The following is a 21,335-nucleotide window of genomic DNA, read 5'->3' on the forward strand; positions in this document are numbered from 1 at the left end:
AGCACCTCCCCATTGCACGGTGCAGATCTCTGCTGGGTGAGTTATCAGAAAGGGAGAAAGAAAAGGAGGGAAATAATAATAATAGTAATAATAATAATAATAATAATAATAATAATAATAATAATAATAATAATGGAAAGAAGAAGAGGTGAATGCTCCCCCAGCCCTGAGCCACGTGCAGGGTACCTCTGTCTCCGGGCGACACGCAGCAGACAGGGCTTGGATGGTGCTGAGGTCGTGCTCCAGCTTGGCCACCAGCTCCTTCTGGCCAGCCAGGGTGGACACGGCCTCCGTCAGCTGGATCTGCAGCTCGGCACAGCGCACTGCAAAACAGAGCCGGGGCTGTCACCCAGGCACCCCAAACTGTGCCAAGGGGACACCAGAGAGCCCAGAAACCCCACCTGGAGCAGCAGAGCCAGCTCAGAGCAGCAGCTCTGCTCTCTCCTTATGCCTGGTGGCAGCAGGAGGGCCACACCAGCAATCCCAGCTCAGCACCAGGGCTCCAGCCCCCCTTGGTGATGCCCAGGGTGGGCACAGTCCCCGGGAAGGAGCATCAGGCTGATATTTTGGTGCCCCTGGCAGCATCCTGGCCGGGCAGAGCAGGGGGACCTGGAGAGGGTTAAGGGCAGCCGAGTCCATGAGCTGATCCCAGGTCTGGTCTGCACAGGAAAGGTGATGGAAGAGGCTCCCCTGTTTGTGGGGGCTGGGAGAACACTCCCAGGGCATGTGGTGGAGTGGGGACACCCCCCAGGAGGGGCTCAGGTGGGACCACTCCTGCCCCAGGCTCGGGGCCAGGCTGTGCAGCCCCCGGCATCCCCACTCAGCCAATTTTCTACAAAGGATCCCTCTTTCCAGCTGCCCCCCAGAGTAAAACCCACACCCTAAACCACAACAGGCACTGCTGGAATGCTCCAGGAGCAAAACAAAAACCTCTCGTTCCCCTCATATAACCCCAGCCCAGATGTGGAGCCGTGGAGAGCTGCAGCTATAGCGAGAGGCACAGCACCAGCACTGCAGGGCGAGCTCCACTGGCAAATCCATTCCCAAACTGTCCTGCAGCAGAAATCCACTTGTTTCACCTTTCTCCCTTGCTGCCAGCAGTGTCTGGGCCTCCCCCTGGCTGGAAGAACTGCTCAGCTCCAGGTTCAGAGCTGGAGTTTTGCACTGCCAGCACCTCCACCACAGGGACGCAGAATCCGTCCCTCTGTGCCTGGATTCCCATCTGTTCCAGTCCCTCCCTGATAATTCCTGTTGTAATTATTCCCCTGAATTCCAGACAGCTGAAAGGCAAAAAAATTCCTCATTTATCAAGAGCCAGGGAACCAGAAGTGCAGGGGTTGCCTGGGGAGCAGCAAGGGCGGGCTGTCCTCAGGGCTCCTGCCCTCTCTAAGCCTTCAGACAAGGACTGAAGGTGTGCACAGCTCAGCTCCAGCTCTCCCAGCCTTGCCAGACCAGGGGATGCTCCTCACACACCCTGAAAGCAGCTGTGGAGGGAGCTCCTTGCACAGGGAGTGATGCCCTGGCCACAGGGCTGGACTGAGAGCAGCAGTGCTGGAGGCCCAGAGTGGTGCCCAAAGTGACACCCAGGATTCAGGGTCTTTGCAGATGTGGCACTCGGGGACATGGTTTGTGGTGGGCTTGGCAGTGATGGGGTAATGATGATCTTAAAGGTCTTTTTCAACCCAAACAGTAAGAAAGACAATTACTGTGTTCGTGTAGTAGAATCCCAGAGTGGTTTGGGTTGGGAAGGGACATCAAAGCCCATCCAATTCCACCCCCTGCCATGGGCAGGGAACCTTCCACTGTCCCAGGCTGCTCCAAGCGCTGTCCAGCCTGGCCTTGGACACTTCCATGGATCCAGGGGCAGCCCCAGCTGCTCTGGGCACCCTGTGCCAGGGCCTGCCCACCCTCACAGGGAACAATTCCTGCCCAATTTCCAATCTAAACTTAGACTGGATAAACTTCTTTCAGTTTAAGTTATTCCCCTTCCCATGTTATTCAGAAGGACCAAGCCTCACCACAAGGAAAGAGAGGTGACACATGCTTTGAAAACAACACATGGATTAATTTTTTTCCCCCTCTGCATATTTACATTTTAGAGCCCCCAGTAAGAGACTCAGGATGGAGCAGTAGTTGTGCTAAAGGCACATCCCACTGGAGGTCAGTATTTCTCCAGGAATGGGGAATCCAATGCCTGCTCCAGAACATGGGTGGCCTGATGCAAAATATTTGCATCAAGAAGATTTGGAAAGAAAAAAAAACCCTCTTCCCTACGGTTAATTATTCAATTGTCTGTCTTTTAAAATTGCATTAAAATGTAATTGGGAAGCTATTGCTGGCCAAACATGGGCTGGGGGGGCCCAGTCCTGCACCAGGCACTGCTGAGCATCCTTTCCAAGGTTCCCCACTCTGGGAGGTTACCTGGGGCAGGATGTGCTCCCTGGCCTCCCACCCAGCCCAAAAATCCTCTGCAGGGCTGAGCTTTGGAGCCTGCAGGAGAGCCAGGCCCTGCATCCCAGCTCCTGCACCTCTCTCCTAAACAATCCTTTTTGGCTTCTGACTTCCATGGACTGAGCTTTTCAATTTAAGAGGAAAAAGGGTCAGCAAAGAAAGAGAGCTCTCAGTTTTAAAGGAATCTGCATCCTTCCTTCCCTCAGGTTTCACTCGGCCTTGGCCAGGCCCTTAGGAACCATCCATGAAACCAGCGAAGGCTGGGAGCGTGTCTGACACTGAAAGCAGCCAAACACACGGAGCTTCCCTCTCATCTCCCCCTCAGTGGCACTCCTCACAGTCGCTTTTTGCTGGGTTATTTTTTTAATCATGACTTTCTCTTTTCACAGGGGCCGTGGCCACCTGCCAGCTCGTCACCTCAGTGCCGGTGACTCCTGACCCGCGGCAGCGCGGCTGTGCCAGGCTGGCAGGGCAGCTCAGGCATCCACATCCAGCCAAAGGAAATCTGCCTTTGTCTTCCCTGAGCTGCTGAGCCCTGCTCTGACCCCTCAGATGTGCAAATACCTCAAAGGCCAGGAACAGGAGAGCTACTGCAGAAGGTAATGGGACAAAGAAGGTGAAGTCCTGGGGAAAGTGGGTTTTAAAGCACGTATCTTTAGTCTCAAACTCTGTCAGCTCTGGCTTTTAAAAAGCCAGGCCTGACACTGCCATGGCCTCATGAAGAAAAGGAGTTCAGGGATGGCAGCCCCACACTGGCAGAAGCTCTGATGCCACCCTGGCACAGACAGGGCTGGTTCCCCTTGTCTGATGCACAGAAAATCAGAAGCTGAGGCTGTTCCCATCCCTGGAAGTGCTCAAGGCCAGCAGCTCTGACCAACCTGCTCCAGTGGAAGTTGTCCCTGCCCATGGCAGGGTTGGACTTGGTGATGTTAAAGGTTCCTTTCCAACACAAACAATTTAATAATTCTACAGTATCTTGCCAAGCACTGAATGAATACTCAGAAAGAGCCTCTGCTCAAAGAAAATGCTCTAAAGAAATGTCTCTTCTGGGAATTCTGTGTGCCCAAGGGGCACAGCCATGGATGACACTGCCATGGGATGAATGTTTCTGGAAATAACATCAAGGACCTGTAAGGGATCCACAGAGGGGATCCAAGGGACACAAAGCTGCCTCACACAGTGAAGAAACAAAACCCAAATTGAGAATAAAAGATTGACACGAGTCTCACACTTCCTTCATTGTGAACAGCCCTGTCAGTCTCTTGCCATTCCAAAGCTGCAGGTTAAATCCTTGAAGTGATTATTGAAGAGAACAGTCCTGGAGCCCCAGTCCCAGGGCTGGCAGATGCAGGGGCTCATCGAGAGTGGCCCCGAGGCCACGAGCCCAGCGCTGCCACAGAGCAACAGCAACTCTGACTCCTGTAACAAGCCCCAGCAACTGGGCTCCCTTGGCAAATCATCCAAAATAAACAGCATCTGTTTTCACAGATGGAGAAAATTAAGACATACTAGCAACTTAGTTTGAAGTTATAAGGCCAGACATAAATAAATGAGAGGCAATCTTTCCATAAGATGGTGGCTTGATTACTGAGGATACAGACAGATGAATAAATCACCTTGGGGTGAGATAGGCTGTAACTTGCTACACATCCATGGGACCGGGGTAACTGCTCATGTGCATCCTCAGAGCCCCGAGGAAATGAGAACTGTAGCTGAAAGGATAGGGGTAGGAGCACACACATGGGCAGTTAGGGCAAATTAGCTGATGCTCTGCAAGTTCACACCCTGATTTGCCTCGTGGAACTTTTTAATCTCCCTCCATTTACTGTCTGGCCTTCCTGAATTTACATAACTGGGAAAAAAAAAGAAAAGAAAATGAAAACAAGCTGAGAAGTGATGTGGCACGCTCTCTTTGAAAAGTCAACTGAAGTGCACTGAAAGCCACTACTTCAAAGGTTTGAAGTCTATTTTATTGACTGGAAGGAAGATGATGGTAAGATAAGTAAACCTTGGAGTGCCTTGGCAGGAAGGCTCAAAGCTGGAGACTCACTCAACACAAACAGGGGTGTCTGAGAGTGCCAGGGCGAGGAGCAAAGCCAGAGGAAGAAGCAGGAAACTGGGTCTGCCATGCACCCTTTGATTTTTCCCAGCTCTTTCACCTTTCCCCATGTTGGGCCACTGCAGTTCATGACTGGACAGTTACATCCAAGTTGAAATCATTGTTCTTCCCCATGAAGAAAAAAGTGCCAAGTCCTGGCATTGCTCTCCAGGAGCCTTTCCAAGCCAACAAAGTCTTACCTCTGGCTCTGCCTGATGCCAGAGCTCCCAAGGTTTACACAAACTCGCTCCCAATTTCAGGCTCTTGAAACACTTGGCATTTAGCTTTTAAGGAAGTCTGGAAAAGGCTGTTATTGCCCAAAGTCCTGCTCCCCTTCCAGGAGAATCAGCAGGAGATGACTCGACCTTGACCCTGCTCTTTGTAGCTGCAGGGATGAGGTGCACACGGTCCAAACGCTGCAGATCCATCCCTGGATGCACAAGATGATTTTTTTTTTCCTGCCTTCTTTTTTTGGTCTGTGAAGATGCCAAGGCAGAAAGATCTGAGCCAAAACACTGCCCACAACAGGAAGGCCTGTCAAAGGCCTTTCACCATCGTACAGCTCGATGGTTCCAGCTCTGTCTTGACCTTTTCATGGTGAAAGACAACATTTCTGGCCCAGAGTGCGTGGGGGTCACTCCATCCGCCTCAGCAAAGCCTTTTCCTTGGGGCCACCACTGCTGGGAGCTGTCAGTAGGCTGAGAAACAGGACAAGGAGGCAGGGAATGATTGAGTATTTCTTTCTACAAGTCACCAGAGCCCTGCCTGTGGGCTCTGAGGTGCAGATCTGCTCAGAAGCAAAGGCAGAAGAGCAGGTTGTAGTGCAAAAGCCCAGCTGAGCCATCTGCTGAGGTGCATCTCACCTCCCATGAGGCAATGAAAAATCAGAGCCATTTGAAAGGACTGTACTGTTCCAAAAATGTCCCCAGAGTAAAGAAAGATGGTGAAGATCAAGTGCTCCACAGATCTCACCAATACAACAGAAACAAAAAAGAATTGGGCTTTTGAGACATTTTAAAGCAACTTTTGTAGAAATCTCCAGGGAGGGAGGAGAGGTCAGTCAGCTCCAAGAGCTCCTGAGTAGCCAGAATTCCTGGATTATTAGTCTGGGAATCACCTCAGCCTGCAATGCTGCTCCTGAGCTGTCCTGGTCCATCTGTACCTGCCATGATCAGACCTTCTGCAGGGCTTCTGAAAGGGCAGGAAAAGCAAGGAGAGGAGGAAAAGAAAGGAATGATGACATCTCTAAAAGCCACCTGTAAGTTCTAGCTCAGTCTCCCCGGTCTCCAGGCACAGATATCAGGCCTGGAAAGGCTCCAGGAGTGCAGAAATGAGGTTTCTCTGCAGATACAGAGCTGCAAGAGAAGACATCAAGAACATGAGTGAGGTCCTTCAGGGATGATACAGAGGATGAGCAGATCCAGACAGCAAAGGATGGCTCTGGCACCAGTGAAGGCAGCAAGAACAGCCCTGCTCAGTTCTACTTTCATGTGCTGCCAAAGAGACAAGAGAAAATAGGGACAAATAGAGAGCAGATCATGTCCAACACCCTGAGAGCAACATTTGAGACTCATCTGCCCAAGTGAAAAGGAAGCACAAGGAAAAGCCCCAGTTTCCATGCCCATTCCAACATCAGCATCCTTCTCCGAGTTCCTGCTGCCCTTTCCTCAGGGCCAGCTTGGAAAATGGCCTTGGGGAAGAGAGAAGGAGCCACCAAACTGCAGCATGACAGGACAAGGGGTGATGGTTTTCAACTAGAAGAGGGCTGATCCAGGTGAGCTCTAAGGAAGAAGTGTTTTTTGTGGGGAGGGTGGGCAGGCTCTGGCACAGGTGCCCAGAGAAGCTGTGGCTGCCCCTGGATCCCTGGGAGTGTCCAAAGACAGGCTGGGCAGGGCTTGGAGCAAGCTGGGACAGTGGAAAGTGTCCTTTAAATGTCCCTTCCAATGCAAACCATTCCATGATTCTCTGGGGGATCCCTCCCACCTCTCTGGGTTTCTCTTCTAGCTGCTGCCAGAAGAGGTGCAGGCGAGATTTCTTCTCCCTCCCCTGCTTTTCTCCCTCTATTTTCACATTTTGAGGGCCTGCTGCGAAGGGAAGGTTTGAAGGATTTCTCCTTCCCCTTTTTCCTGGCCCAGCCACTCCAAAATAAACAGCCCCCAGCAATGAAACCCAGAACTGCTTAATAAATTCACCCTGTAAGGGGAGAGATTTCATACAAGAAGGGATTATTTCCAAGGGTACTAAGATAATTACATGGGTAACTTGGAAGAGTTCAAGAAAACAGTTTGAATTTTCTTATCAGTTTCCCATAGCTTGGAGCAAAAAGAAAATAAAATGCTCTGCTGTAATCAAATCATGTTTTCTGAAGCCCTCTGTTGGCAAGTACACAACTCCTTCACCACTTCCATTAACACACAAATACTGGGGAGAAAATGACAGCATTTCCAAGTGGAAAGAAGTGGGGCTCCAAATGCACCATGTCAGCCACTCACAGCTTCCTACCTGGTGGGAACATGGTGAAAAAATATCCCTTTTCTCACTGAAAGTCAAGCTGGCTCTCACTGGTGGTGGTGCAGGAGCCCAGCCAGGACCTTGGCACTGAGGTGTGAAGGATGCCACAAACGAGGACTTTTCCCATCAATCCAGCAAATCCCCGTAACATTCCCTAGGCAAACCTCTCCCATCCAGCCCCAGCAGCAGCTCTGTCCCAGCAGGAACTCACAGTGATGTCCCAGTTCAAACCAGTAAAAAACCCCCACATTCCTTCCAAAAAGAGAGAATTTTGACATCCTTTTGAAGGGCTGCCCCTATAAAGCTACAGTGGAAGATCCAGCTGTCTCCATGGATGACCATAAATATCTGCTCCTGACCTCTCAGATGCTTCCTTGTGGTTAAGGTTGCCTTCCTAACTTCCCAAAATTAACTTTTTGAAATTTAGGCTTGAGAGAACAGCCTGGCTCTATCCCAAGATGCAAAATTCTGAGCTGCTGTGAACCTCCTCCAGGTCAGGGCTTTCTCAAGTTTAACACAGCCTTTGCTTACGACCACGTGTGGCATTTTAGGAGTTTCATGCTGATACCACCTGAAGAAAAGTGCAGGTTACAAATACACAAATTAACCTACCTGAGGCATAGCATTTTAAAAGTCTAGCTGTTCAGCATCAAGTTTAAAAAAAAATCAGGGTCAAATTATACACAATAATACCATTTATAGCAATCAACAGTTGGGCTAGCTATTAAAGAGAAGGGGGAAAAAAACAGTGTTAAACCATGAAGCTTTCCATCCTGTGGAACAACCTGTCACAGACACTTCAAAACCAGAAAATGAACATTTGTCATGAGATGAAGGCATTCAGTAGCATTTTTAATACATTTTGAGGAGAATTCCCCCACGCCTGCAGAACTAAAGATGGCAAAGACACAGACTGGACACCAACATGGAGCTGGACAAAGTGCCACCCTCACTGGGGTGGGAAATCCCAGCCCAGCTCTGCTCTCCAGGACAGAACCACAGCAAATATCCATCCTGGCCCTCCAAAACTCCTGTTCCACAGGAAACTCCTAGGAGGGGGCACATGACAGCCTGGCAGGAGAAATGTGTCAGGGATGTGCCACAGGAGATGGTGGAACCCCCCAAAATAACCTTTTCAATTCACAAAAAACCAGACACGAGCACGCCAGGGAAAACAGAGCCCCCAGGTAAGCAGAGACACACACACATCCTCTACCTGACACCCAGAACATCCAAAAAAATGATTTCTTCCACTGCTTTTAAAAACATAATGCCACTGACGGGTTACAGCATCTGTTCCTTACCAAACTCCTCACTCTGTAAATACTATTTATAGGAACATCCCATAAGGCACTAAATGAGGAATTTATTTCCCTGTAAAGGATCTGTAAAAATAAACAGTGAGCCAAATATCTGAGAAAAATTCTTTGACATTTTCATTTCTGAATCTAAAGCATTTCTGACCTCAGGTAAATGACTTATTTTTTCTTTTTAATTAGCTGATATGTTGCTGTGGTGCTCAAAAAAATCTCCCTTGGCAGCCTCAGACCCCAAATACATATTTTCTGTCTGTGAAGCTGGGTGCCCACCTCACACTGACTGCAGCAGGAATGGCCACACTTGGATTTCACTGAACATTTTGGACATCAATATTTAAGGTACTGGAAACACACACACACACACACTCCCCATAGGAACTGATACACAAAAAGTAAATTTTCCTCCCTTGGTCAAACACAAATCCCACCAAACCATCCCTGTGATCCCTCTGGGCATCACCAAAACCAGAAGCACAATGTAAATGTTTGCTGCTTGGACTCAGGTCTCACCTCAATAAAAGACAGCCCACACGGAATTGTGTTTGTATAAAAGATATTTACTTCAATTATCACACCTAGGGTGCTAGTGAATAATAATAATAATACATCGTGTGAGTTTCATACAGTGATATTGCTTCTCCATATCATATAGGGACCGTTGTACAGTGCTGAGAACAAACATTTTATGGCTAAACCAAACAAAGACAGAAACAATGCCGTCTGCTGACGAGGGAGCGCTGCCCTGCACTGCCAGCCAGATAAACTCTTACTTTTTATGTTTAAACAAATACCAAGAAATAAAATGTTACAAAAGATGAGTCACAGCAACACAATGTGGGCTTCTCAAAGCTACTTGTACAAAAAAAATGACATTTTTTTTTTGTGGTTTTTTTGTTTTGTTTTTGTTTTTTTTTTTTTGGTCAATTGGGTCTTTGTGAGGATCTTTTTTTTTTTTTTTTCTTTTTTCTTTTTTAAAATCTGTGATTGTGAATATAACAAACAAGCTCTAAAAACATCTAAGACTTAGTGCGTTACAGAAAAAATATAAAATACTGCTAAAAATGTAAGACACCACAATACACTGGGGTAAAAACTGAGCTTATTATTTAAAAAAAAAAAAAAAAACCAAAAATAAAATAAAAAAAAAGAAGTTCTCAGGAAAAAGTACACCACTTTCTGTTCGAGTTCATCTTGTGCTGTGTTAGTAGTCGGGGCATTTCCAAGGTCTGCCCATTCTCATGGCAAGTAGTTATTGCACAAATGCAAAGAGTTAATTTTTTAATGAAAAAAAAAAAAAATAAAAATGAAAAGGGACATGAGGGGAACAATTAAGAAAAAAAAAAGAAAAAAGAAAAAAAAAGAACACACCCCCCCCTCCCCAGCCTCCATCTGCTTTGGGATCAACGTCCAAATTCGTACGTGTGACATTCTCACAGCATTTCCAGCAAGGAATGGGAGAAAATGCTTTTCACCACAGAAATGCATAGAGTATTCCGAGAGGAACAACCTTTTGTTTGGCAGAGCTGGTCCAACACTTACACTAGGGCATTTTTAACTCTGATTTGCAGTTTCTTTTTGGACTACACCAGAAGGAAAACAAAACCTGACATGGGAAATTCGCCGGATGGTTGGGTATTTTTTTTTTTTTTTGTTTGTTTTTTTTAGTTTTTTCTAGTGGGACACCCTCGAAAGGCAAAGTGCAAATTTGCTTCCCAAGCCACAGGAGCGATGCTGTGCCCTGCAGCTGCCCCAGCACCTTCCCCTGTGCCCACGCCAGGGGGGACCTGGCACCGGCCCTGGCTCGGCCACGCGTTCCCACCCGCATCTGGAGCTTTCCTGCTGCTCCCCAGGGGAAATCCTGTGTGAACACATCTCTACCCAGCAGCAAAACTCAACCACCCCTCCGTGCCACACACAATGTGGATTTTCCAGAGCTCACACCAGGAATTGTTGCTGCTGCACTTTTTTTCTCTCTGTTTTTTGTTTCTGTTTTGTTTTTTTTTTTTTTCTCCCTTGACCAACTTATGAATGAGAAGGAAATCAGCTCTGAATTCAGAAAGTCAAACATATGCCAACAAAGATGAACATCACAGGAAACCAGTCTCTCATTTTAAATGAACACTTGTGAGTTAATTGCTATGTGCTCTGACCAGGGGCTCTGCGTCTTTAGCAAATTCTCAGTAGAGGCTCTAGGAGGCTCAGGGTATTTTCTCTCTCTGTATATCTTAAGTCTCTTCTCTCACAACTGAGGCTTCTTATTCTCAGTCCTAAATTATTTTAAAAACTATTTAAATAATATTATTTATTAGGCATTTAGATAAAATACTTTTTTCTTTTTTCCTTAAAAAAAACAAAATGATTGCTCTAGAAAACACAACAGGGGCACAACGATATGGATACTACAAGCCAACACCACCTGCTCTATCTTTAGGATATCCCAAGCTTTCTCCAACATCCATTTTGGGGACAGCAACCTGGTCTAATGGGGAGATGTCCCTGCCCATGGCAGGGGGTTGGAACAAGATGAGCTTCAAGTTCCCTTCCAGCCCAAACCAATGATATGTAAATACTCCTGTTGTGTTTATCTCCAACAAAAAAAAAACCCAAAACAAACCTCGACAAAAACAGAAACTGTTAAAAATTAATCTCATAAACAGAAATATTAGCTTGATGTCCTAATCACAAACCAGCTCTGTGTTTATTTCACCTTCTGATGCTGCAGAGAGAGCGAGCTCGGGCAGGGGATGGGAATGGGAGAGGGGGAGAGCCTGTTCTGCACAAAACCAAATCCACACTGGAATGACTCGACAGTGCCTCGAGAGAGCCAGCAGGGCCCTGGCATGGGGACAGCAGGTGTGGCTGATGGCACAAAGGGACACGGAACTGCCACGGGGACACTCACAGAGCTCCGAGCATCAACTGCTGGGTGATGGCTGAGTCCTGGCCCAGGAACCAACCCACAGGAACGTGGGATTTTCTTTTTCCTCCCACCCAGGAATGTGAATTCTCCTGAAGTAGAGCTCACCCTCGCTGGCTGTGGGATGGGAACCCCCCAGACCCAGAGTTTCTATTGCACAAAGACTCCTCACACGGTGCTGGATGTGCTCGGGAGCCAAGCACGTGCCAGTGCTGGGACACTGGGATGCTCCATCAGTGTTTGCTCCCCCTCACCCCCAAAAAAATGAAAAGTGGCTGGGAATGCTGCAAGCCAGATCACTGTGCTTTAGATTATTCTCCTCAAAGAGATTAGGAAATAAGGCACATAGCTTTCCAAGTAGTGAAAGAGTAAATTTCAGGAAGCAAAACCTAAAGGCTTAATGGGAAATGTGGCAACATACAGGATTTTGATGATATGCCTACGGAGTGAAAATAAAATCATTTCAAGCTTGGCTAAAATCTTTCTCCCACAAAAAAAAAGGAATGACCCATGAACTCCATCTCTCTAGAGAAGGTGAGAAGGAAATGGAAGCCCTGATTAAGGAAAAGGAAAAGTACAATACAGATAAGACCTTGCTTATTCCCCACGCTCCTCCTTTCCAAACCAGATGCTCAAGTACTCCCTGTATCACCTGTACCAGCACCCAGAGGTAACCAGATACTTTGGAAACACTTTTAAAGCTAGTAATAACTTACCCACATATAAATAACACATCAAAACAGCACAAAGGGTCCAACACAAGCTAATAAAAGCCAGGGAAGTCTGATTGAAAGACTGATTGCAAAAATATTTTTCCTAGTTACTTGGAGACAAGATTGTACTTCAGAGCAAGTCAAGTGCCAGGTTTTATTTATTCTCTTGAAAGCACGGACACTCGCCTTCCAAGAGGAGCTGCCTAACAGAAAATTTCTACCTCATTCCTACAAATACTTGAATTTTCAGCTAAGGGAGAGCAAGGCTGAGCTGCTTGCTTTAATTCCATTCTTGGCTTGAATTTATTTCATCAGCTGGTTTTGTGATTGTTTGAAATACGTCTTTACCCTCCACTGTACATTGATAAAGGAGAGAGCACTACATGTGTGCAAATATCTGGGATATGAACTTCCTGCAGGAAGCCAAACAGACGAGGTTTCACCCCTCCTTTCCAATTCCTTGGCTCTTGCACATCTCAGACCCTTGGGATCATTTTTATGTATTCTGAGCATGATCTTCCCTGTCCTCATTAGTTAAACCCATGCATCTCCAGCAGCCTGGTCTCTCCAGTGGCTAATCCCCTCTTTACAGCAGGGAATGGATCTGACAAGTGGGGAATGGCATCCTCTCCCCATTAAAATACATATTGGTTTTAAGCCCTCGCTCACCTACATCCCAAATGATTTCACAAATTTGGCTGCACCATTAAAACCAAGCATACAAATGCTAAATACACAGAGGGGCTTTTCCATCCTGGAATGATGCACAGAGACACATTTAACAACTCCCAGAAATGCATATTAATTACCCACACAGACAGAAGAGAACACAAACTCCCGTTCCTGCTGTCAAGAGAGAGGCTGTGCTGTTGTGACACTGCCAGGAATTACACAGGAATTGTGCAAAAATCAGGTGTGGCACCACAGCAGCAGGAAATTCTAGGCATGACTCTTCATTTCCAAAGAACTTTGGATGAAGATTGTACCATGTATTACAAATATCCCTGGAATTCAAACAGAAAGCCAAAGACACGACATCACAGGGGTATTCACTTTGCTGCACTGGTCCTGAGCTCTTTTGTTATGGTTAAGGATTCAGTTGCTCTCTGCACTCAGCTGGTTCAAAGTCCAAAGAAACTGAACTGATGTGATGAAACCAACCACTTTAATAATAGGAAATCTACAGAACCGTGGCTAAAATCTCCCAACACCAGTGTGAGTAAAGCAAGCTTGAAACTGGCAGAATTGGCCTTTACGGAAGAACTGGACAAGGACAAAATACAATAATCTTATTAATTTTTTAAAAGGAGGCATTTTCTTTCAATGCACTTTAGTGCCAGAAGATGTTTGTGAATAGCAATGACAATCAAGGCCAGGAATCCCATCAGGGCTTTTTTTCCATTCACAGGAGTTGTGGAAATGTGGATTTCACAGAGAACCAAGGATTTTGGGATGGATATGGATGCCCAGGTCTTGGGAGAAGCAGGTCCTGGATTGTACCAGAGGATGCTGGTGAGAGGCTCACTAATAAAAAGTTCAATAAATGACTTTCTTCCACTGGAAAATGACCTTATAACTAATAACTGCTATTAAATATGCCACAGTACCACTTGGCTGGGGGGAAATCATCCCTGAGGAGAGAGATGGCACCACTTACACACCTGTTTTTAAGGCTTTCTGAAAACTTAAGTGCACAGGCCTAACGCTAATCTTCTCCAAAAGGATAAATTTCAGGTTCAGAGCATAAAACCATTTTATCCTTGCATATTAAAAAGGTAGGGTATAGTCCATGACCTGGTCATGTAGGACAAATCCATCCCTAGGCATGGTATAAAGAGCTTTTCTTGCTATAAAAAGTCCATTATTAACTATACTTTATATATGGCATAGTCAATATATCCTATAAAAGTGATGAGGAGGAAAGAAGAAATTGGTGAAATTATATTTCTACATTTTAGTGCTCAAATATATGTGAAGGAGACAGGGACTGATTCACCCCTTTTGAACTACAAAGGTTGTATCAGAGAAGAAATTCAGATCTTGGACTTCCCCTGCCAGTGATTCTCCTTGTAACATAAAATCAGATTTTAAACTGATGGGGCCAGGGGGAGAAAGGTCTTTCCTTTGTATAGAAATTTTAATTTCTCAGAAAAGTTGATTGTATATGCAACACAAAGAAAATGTTGATGTTCACAGAGCAGAAAGGAGAAGGCAGAACAACACAGGAATCAACCCAGTCCTGCTTTGCCACTGTTTTATCCATTTGAATTAAATTTTGGGATAAGAGGCTACAGCTGGTCACACCAGAACCAAAACTGCCACACACTCATGGGAAAGCCCTGACTTGGTTTTAGGGAATGTTAAATCCACTCTCCACCTGAGAACCAACTTTCCTTCTTCTCCTCTTGTTTCTGAATCTCCAAAAGGAGCTTGGCCACACTCGGTGGCTGAAGACAGAGGAAATCAGAGAGAATTTCAGAAACTCCTTTGTAGGAAGAGACACAAATGAAGCAAAACCAGTGCCCTCCATGTGCAGGTTAAAAATGTCACCCCTCCACTTTCAGTCTGCAACAAACTGCCGAGCCACTGATCTCTCACAACCCTGCTAAAGGCACAGGTTACTGCAGGATTTCAACTGAAATAAAACATTTTGGATCCAAGTGCAAAGTGTCCATGCCCAATTACTTTTTTTCTGTGTATTCTCATAATTTCTATATGGTCAAAATGTTTTTGGTTTTTTTTTTTTTTCCTGTTTCTAACCTGCCCTGGTTTTGCCAGGAGCATTCTGATTCATAAAAGCTTTAAGAATACTGGAAATTATTAATTTTAAAATGGGAGATGACAGACTTCTGACGGCAGCTGTGCTTGTAGGGACTGCAGCCACTGTTAACATTTTCCACTATTTCATCACATTAATTTCTCACATTTCCCTCAATCCTATCTTATGTCAATTTATCAGCTTTGCAGTTTGAATTACCACCAGAATGATGCACTTCTCTAACTTACTATTTCTCCTGTTAAAGGATTGAAAAATAGTGACTTTTAAGTAACTGGACTGGAAAATATTGCATAGAATTCTGGGATGTTCATGATCCCCCTGTTCTATACCAATCCCATATCAACAAGTTACATAAAAATAATGCAGAGATCTTTTAGCTAATGAGAAAGGCACATACTTTTTTCTTTTTAGCTGTAATATAGATCTTTCCTACAAGAGCAAGGAGTTTATTACTAAAGGACTCACTAATTCATGATATGGGCAGAGTGCACTGATATGGGTTCCTTTAAAGAGTGGCTCTATTTATAGGCATTTCACCAATGAATAAATAATTTATGGCATCAAAAACACCTGTAATTAAATGCATTTCTGCCAATAAACATCTGCAATGCTGTTGTCTGAAATCTGTATCCTGAAAAATGGAAGTGTATTGACAATCCCACTGCATGACCCTTCTGCCACAGGATACTCTTTCCTGGCTTTTAGCAAACAAAGCACTGCACTTTTGTCCTTCCCTAATCATCCAGAGAGAAAAATCAACAATTTAACTGCAATATAAATGTATTTCTATTAAAACAGCCCCATGCACAGTGTTGGTAAGAGCATGGAACTGGAAACAGAGAGAGAAAATAAAATGCTTTTAAAAAACCTCAGGAAAAACAGACTCTGGCATGATGGATTTCCTGAAAACTGCCTGTGCTTTTATCCATCAGGAAAAGAAACGACAGCAAGGAGGGCTCTGCTGCCCTGGGAGATGAGCCCCGTGTCACACATTTCACACATTCCCTTCCCCTGGAATCAGCACCCAAGGGATGACAGCCACTGTGCTGCTCTTTGGCATTTCTTCTCCTTTAACTTTTTATCCTTTGAATTAAGTAAAAAAAAAAAAAAAGTTATTCCAAAGCACATTTTCCTCCCAAGGGTGAGTTCCAAATTAATCCCAACTATCACTCACACCCTGCAGTGTAAGTTCAGCCTCTAAACTGGGGGGCCTTGGCCAGAAACACCAGCAGGTAACTCATGTCCAACCCGAGAACCTCAGCAGTAGTTCAATTAAAAACGAATCCATCTGACTTTCCACTGAACAGAAAAGCAGCTGTGACCTCGGCTAAAGCCCAGGACAAACCCCGGGAGCATCTCTGAGCTCCAGGTCTGAGGGTGCTCCTCGGCCCCTGCCCTCCAACCAGGGGGTGAGCAAGGAACCCAAAGGGACTCTGGGCAGGAGATCACCCCAACAGCATCTCAGCAGGCTAATCCACATTCAACACAGATCATTAAATATGAAACAGCAAAAGGAGCTAAGCCGTTAATAAAGTGCCAAAAATATAGGAAATACTGACAGCATTTTATTTGATTAATTTTATAATAGATCCCAATGACAACGCTTGGCAGGATGGAGTGACTTCTGACTTCTGAACGCTGTCTTTATCCAGCAAAATTACATGACTCAAATGGAATAATGGAGCTTAGAATTAACGGTTAGTGTTATGAAAGAAAGATTTCCTCTAGGGCAAGCTACAGATATGCTTTTTAAAAATCATTACAGCATTAAAAACTGGGCAGACGCTAAAGAATCCTAAAGAACTAGTGGGAACTAGTGAAAAGCAAACCAAAAATAAACAGGGGAAAAAAAAGAAGATATGTTTCAAGGCACTTACGTATTGCTTATTAAGAAGAGAGATTGACCTTAAGTGCTGCATTTGCGTGCAACCTGTGAATACAGTTCTGCTGTCTTACAATGCAGCCAGAGCTCTCAGTAAGCATCATGGAATGCAATCAGATAGACACAGGCACAAGAACAGTTTGGGGAATATTAACTTAAAAAAAAAAATTAAAAAAAAATCATCAAACAGAAAAAAAACCCTCACTATGGAGAAAGCTGAGAGTAACCACTTGACTGCATCCAGCACCTGGGTCTCAAATCAGCAGACAAGGACAGTAGGAACAGACTGACAAGTGTATTGCCAGAATTAATTAAAAAAACCCAAGCTGAACCAAACAACAACGAAGAAAAAAATAAAAATAATTAAAGAACCTACGAAAATATCTGCGTCTCTCGGGCAGAAGTTTTGCTCTTGGCTGGAGACGCAGCTCGTTGTGACTTGTACTAAGGTATGTGAACTCCTACCAGGACGTGTTTATCCATGGAGCTGTGCTTTGGAAGTCAGACCAGGACACTGGACAGGTACAGAGAGGTCACCCTTGGCTTCACCCCATTCCCACGGACTGGCCACGCTCCTGGTGGGAAGCTGGGACACCCTGGTGTGTGTCACTGCCACTCAGCCCTCAGCTCATCACACAAAGGGGCAGCTGCTCTCTCTCCGTTCCTCAGCTTCAGTTTGGCATCACGAGTCCCCAGTCACCCAAGGAGGAATCCTGAAACAGCTAGCAGTGAAAATCGGAAATAAATCCCTGCCTTTCAGCCTCCTAGAGCCTTCTTTCCTTAGTCATGAGAAGGATGGATTTTAGTGTACTGATTCTTAAATTTGTGAAAACTTGCGCTAAGTGCTGCTGTCGCATGTTAAGAGACTGTAAATGAAATACATAAGTTCTAAAACATCATGCAAGAAATGTGGTTTCACATCTTACAGTCAAAAATCCTACTAATGAATTAATACAAGCACACTGAGGTGTAATATTGGGAACATACCTTTAAAGTCGGAACTCCTCTCCCCCATCCCTCCCTCCCCCAAAATCAGAAAAGTAATATTAATTAAACTTAAGAAGTAATGAATGCACCATTAAAGTGTCATCAAAAAGATGCTGACCTAAGACAAAAGTTCAATGATACACAATACGGTCAAAAAAGTCTTCAATCAATAATATACAGTATGACAACTACATCTTGTAAATTATACCCAATACTGCCGGCAGTCTATCCCTCTAAAGAATATTTGCCCCCTTTCATCCCTTCCTAACAATCAGATAATAAAATACAGCACCTATAAATAAGCAAAAAAAAATTATATATATATATATTTATATATATATATATATTCCGAAATCATCTATTGTTAGTTTTAAAGATATGGCAATAAAGGAGTCTAAATTAGCAAACTTGTAGAAGCCATAACTGATAAAACAGCTTATTGAAAAAAGGTGGCAGTAATGCACTCTATGTGTGCACAAGTACGTAAGAAAATACACAGACGTATAAAATTGCACGCACACACCCACGCACACACATCCTTCCACACACCTCTATGCTCACGCATATACATATAGACAACAGGAGGAGTTAGAGACAAGTTAGAATTGGATTTGTACTTTGATCAGCCCTAACCTGTGCATAAAATAATGGGAAAAGGCTGTATTTCTGCAGGGCAGAACGGGCCCAACTGGGATTCCAGAGCACGAAGGTTTTGGTTTCGATCTTGGGCTGCTTCCACCCCGGTAAGAGCCCGTCTGGTCATTGCCATGTACTCTTTATCCACGCAAAAAAAGGAGCTTCCCACGACTAAATCGTATTTAAAATCAGTGCTCGTGGTGGGAAGAGAGTCAGTAAATGGCCACCAACAGCAGGAAAAGGGCTGGGTCTGCAGCAGCTCCAGTCCCTCTTAGTGGTGTGTGACAGCAATCGGACACGTGAACTGCGTTCCCAAGGATTCCAGGAAAGCTGAATGTTCGGGATACGGGCTAGGCCCCCAAGGAGCAGGCTGAAATGTTACTGGCCAACGTTTTTGGAGCGATCTGTCTTTGCTGAAAGGAAATCCTGTACACTACGAACCAAGTGAAATGATCAAGTACATGCTGCTTCTAAGTTGTCTCCTAAACCTCCCAGATATGAGGTCTGATCAGCGTGCTCTGTGGTTAGAGGTTAAAAAGCAGATTATAAAATACCTAGATTCAGATTTTTTTTTTTTTGTCCTGATTTGGCCTAAAATGGAGTGTATTAAACAAATTCTGGGCTGCAAAAGACCAGAATCAGTTAAAGCTATGAAACAATGTGCACTACGTGTCAATATTCTATTTCACTTACAAGAAAACACTAAGTCAGCTACCACAAATTAAGATATTTTCCTGATGTGACTTTTTTTTTTGTTTTGTTAAAAAATATGTGGAGTAAATGTGTTTTTTTTTTTTAATTCAAAGTTTCAAACAACAAGATTCTTTTCTTTTCTTGAAAATACGTAGGAATCCAAACTAGTGTGTTTAGAGTCGGTTGACTGTGCAATCTCTTAGTGGCAACTGAACAGCTACAAAAAACTTTCTTTTTTTTTCTTTTTCTTGAAAAATCTCCCCTTTTTTCCTGGTTTAAGAAGATAATAGTGTATTATCGCTCTGTAGCCATTAGATGGCAGATAAAAAGCCCCCTTTTAATATGTGGGTTTGATTTTTTTTCTTAAGATTTTTTTTTTTAGGTTTTTTTTTTTTTTTTTTCCTGTTTTTCATTTTTTTAAAGCCCCACACCAAAGAGGAGGGCACAAGGCAAAGCTGTATGAGTTATTCCAGAAATTGTGGAAATCACTTAGGGCAATAATAAAAACACTTCAGGGTACAAAAAAGCTTGACTACACATTTCAGTTTTCTTCCTCGAAAACACAAACATAAATTGGGCTTAACGCTCCTTTTTTTTTTTTTTTTTTTTGATTTCTATATGCACCTTGGCCTATGGCGTTTTTGCCCTGTGGCCCGCAGGGCGGTTAAGTGCGAACACAATAAAACCAGTAGAGGTCCAGTTTGACTTCCCAGCTCTCCCGAGTTGGGCCAGTTTAATCTCAAAACTCCCACTCGACGGCCTCTTCCCGACTCGCGGCCTTCTCCAAGCGGTGGATGATGTTGTTCAAGTTGGCCGCTTTCTTTTTCCTCAGGGAGCTGTCTCGCGTGTTCCTGGAGCTCGCCGCCTCCGAGAAGCCGAACAAGCTCTGCAGAGAGTTGGCTTTCTGCGAGCCTGAGGCCGGCGTCGAGCTCGTACTTGGCACACTGGAGATTTTCTCTGAACTTTCTTTTGACTTGTAGGAGCTCTCCCCCGTAAGGACTGAGGTGGAGGCAGCTGAGGTAGAGGCATCCCCTTCCGTGGCAGAGTTTGGCAGTGTCTCCAGAGCGTCTCCCGGGCGCTGCGGTGCCGGCGGGGAGCTCTGGCGCGGCGCTCTGAGCCGGCCCTCGTCGTCGGTGTCCTCCAGGCTCTCGGGCTCCGCTCTCTCCGAAGGCCTGGCGCCTCGCAGTGCCTCTTCCCCCGCCTCGAAAGCCGGCTCGGCGGGCCCTCCCTGAGACTTGGCGGCCGCATTGCTGAACTCGTCCGCCTCCGGGCCGCTCGGCTTGCCGTCGGGAGGGCCCTCCGCGTCCACGCCGTCGCAGCTGTCCCCCTCGGAGCTGTGGGCCGCCCTGCTGCTTCTGGCTGAAGGGGAGTCACTCGACCCGGCCTGGCTCTGGCTCCCGGCTTGGATCTCCTCGATGAACAGCTCCCGGCGGATGCGGGACCTAGGAGACAGGGGAGAGGGATGTGAGTCTGCCGGAGCGGCAAGGAGACGCCAACCTCTGCTTAAAAGGACCTTTCCATGCCACTAAAGATGCCCTTTTGTGGAATCACTAAGGCTGGAAAGGTTTTCTGAGACCATCAGCTTCACTAAAGATGCCCCTCAGTGGAATCATTAAGGCTGGAAAAGACTTCATTGACCAACGAGTCCAATTCCCAACCCGGTACCACCAAACCCTACTGCCAAGTGCTGCATTGACTCCTCGTTTGAACGCTTCCAGGGGTGGTGACTCCACCACTTCCCTGGTGAGAAGTTAGTATTTTTAACAAAAAATATGAATACAGTTTTAGGAGATCCATACTAAAGTGGATACAATTCAGATTTCTGCTAGAAATGAGCCGGTCTGCCTAAACAAAAAATGAAACCAGAAAAAGCTGGACAAGCCCCTTGGTGTTCTCCTGGACAGGGAGGAGCGATGAAGATGAAACCAAGCCCATTGTGCTGAAATCGCTGTGACAAAGCCCAGCCTGTGACAGGCTGCCAGTCCATGAGCTAGTCTGACTTTTGCCTCATTTTTTATTTAAAAAATCAATTTCACAACATGAACAGTAACAAGCCAAGCAGTGCTTTTCATAGGAATGACTGCACTCCATGTGGGGTTAAAACTGCCTGGTGTGCAAGGATACCCCAAACACACCATCTCTGCCATTTAACTCAGGCCTTCCTCCCTCTTCCTTCTCTGTTTAGGAGTTCCCAAAATCCTCACAAGTACAGAAAAGTTTATGGAAAAACCTTAGGGTCTGGAGTAACCCTTTCTCTGTCCTGCTGCATCCATAAACACCATTTAAGTCCTAATTTATAACCAAGAGGAAGCCTCAGTGATCCGGGGTCAGGGATGGGACCGCAGGCCT

General features: G+C 45.4%; 1 protein-coding gene across 7 annotated transcripts in view; it reads right to left on the bottom strand.

Annotated features, from left to right (window-relative positions):
* CUX1 (cut like homeobox 1) overlaps positions 1–21,335 on the bottom strand; it is a 266,570-nt gene that overhangs the window by 10,334 nt on the left and 234,901 nt on the right. For 6 of the 7 annotated variants that reach the window (XM_058854098.1, XM_058854094.1, XM_058854095.1 and 3 more), the window contains one exon: positions 9,490–20,428. In XM_058854098.1, coding sequence (XP_058710081.1) covers positions 19,726–20,428 — 703 coding nt within the window. In that variant the 3' untranslated portion in view covers positions 9,490–19,725. Of the gene's footprint in view, positions 1–186; positions 324–9,489; positions 20,429–21,335 lie in introns of those variants that run through there. The other variant, XM_058854097.1, reaches the window with a different exon arrangement.

Source organism: Poecile atricapillus, chromosome 21 (assembly GCF_030490865.1).
Source record: "Poecile atricapillus isolate bPoeAtr1 chromosome 21, bPoeAtr1.hap1, whole genome shotgun sequence".
Classification (NCBI taxonomy): domain Eukaryota; kingdom Metazoa; phylum Chordata; class Aves; order Passeriformes; family Paridae; genus Poecile; species Poecile atricapillus.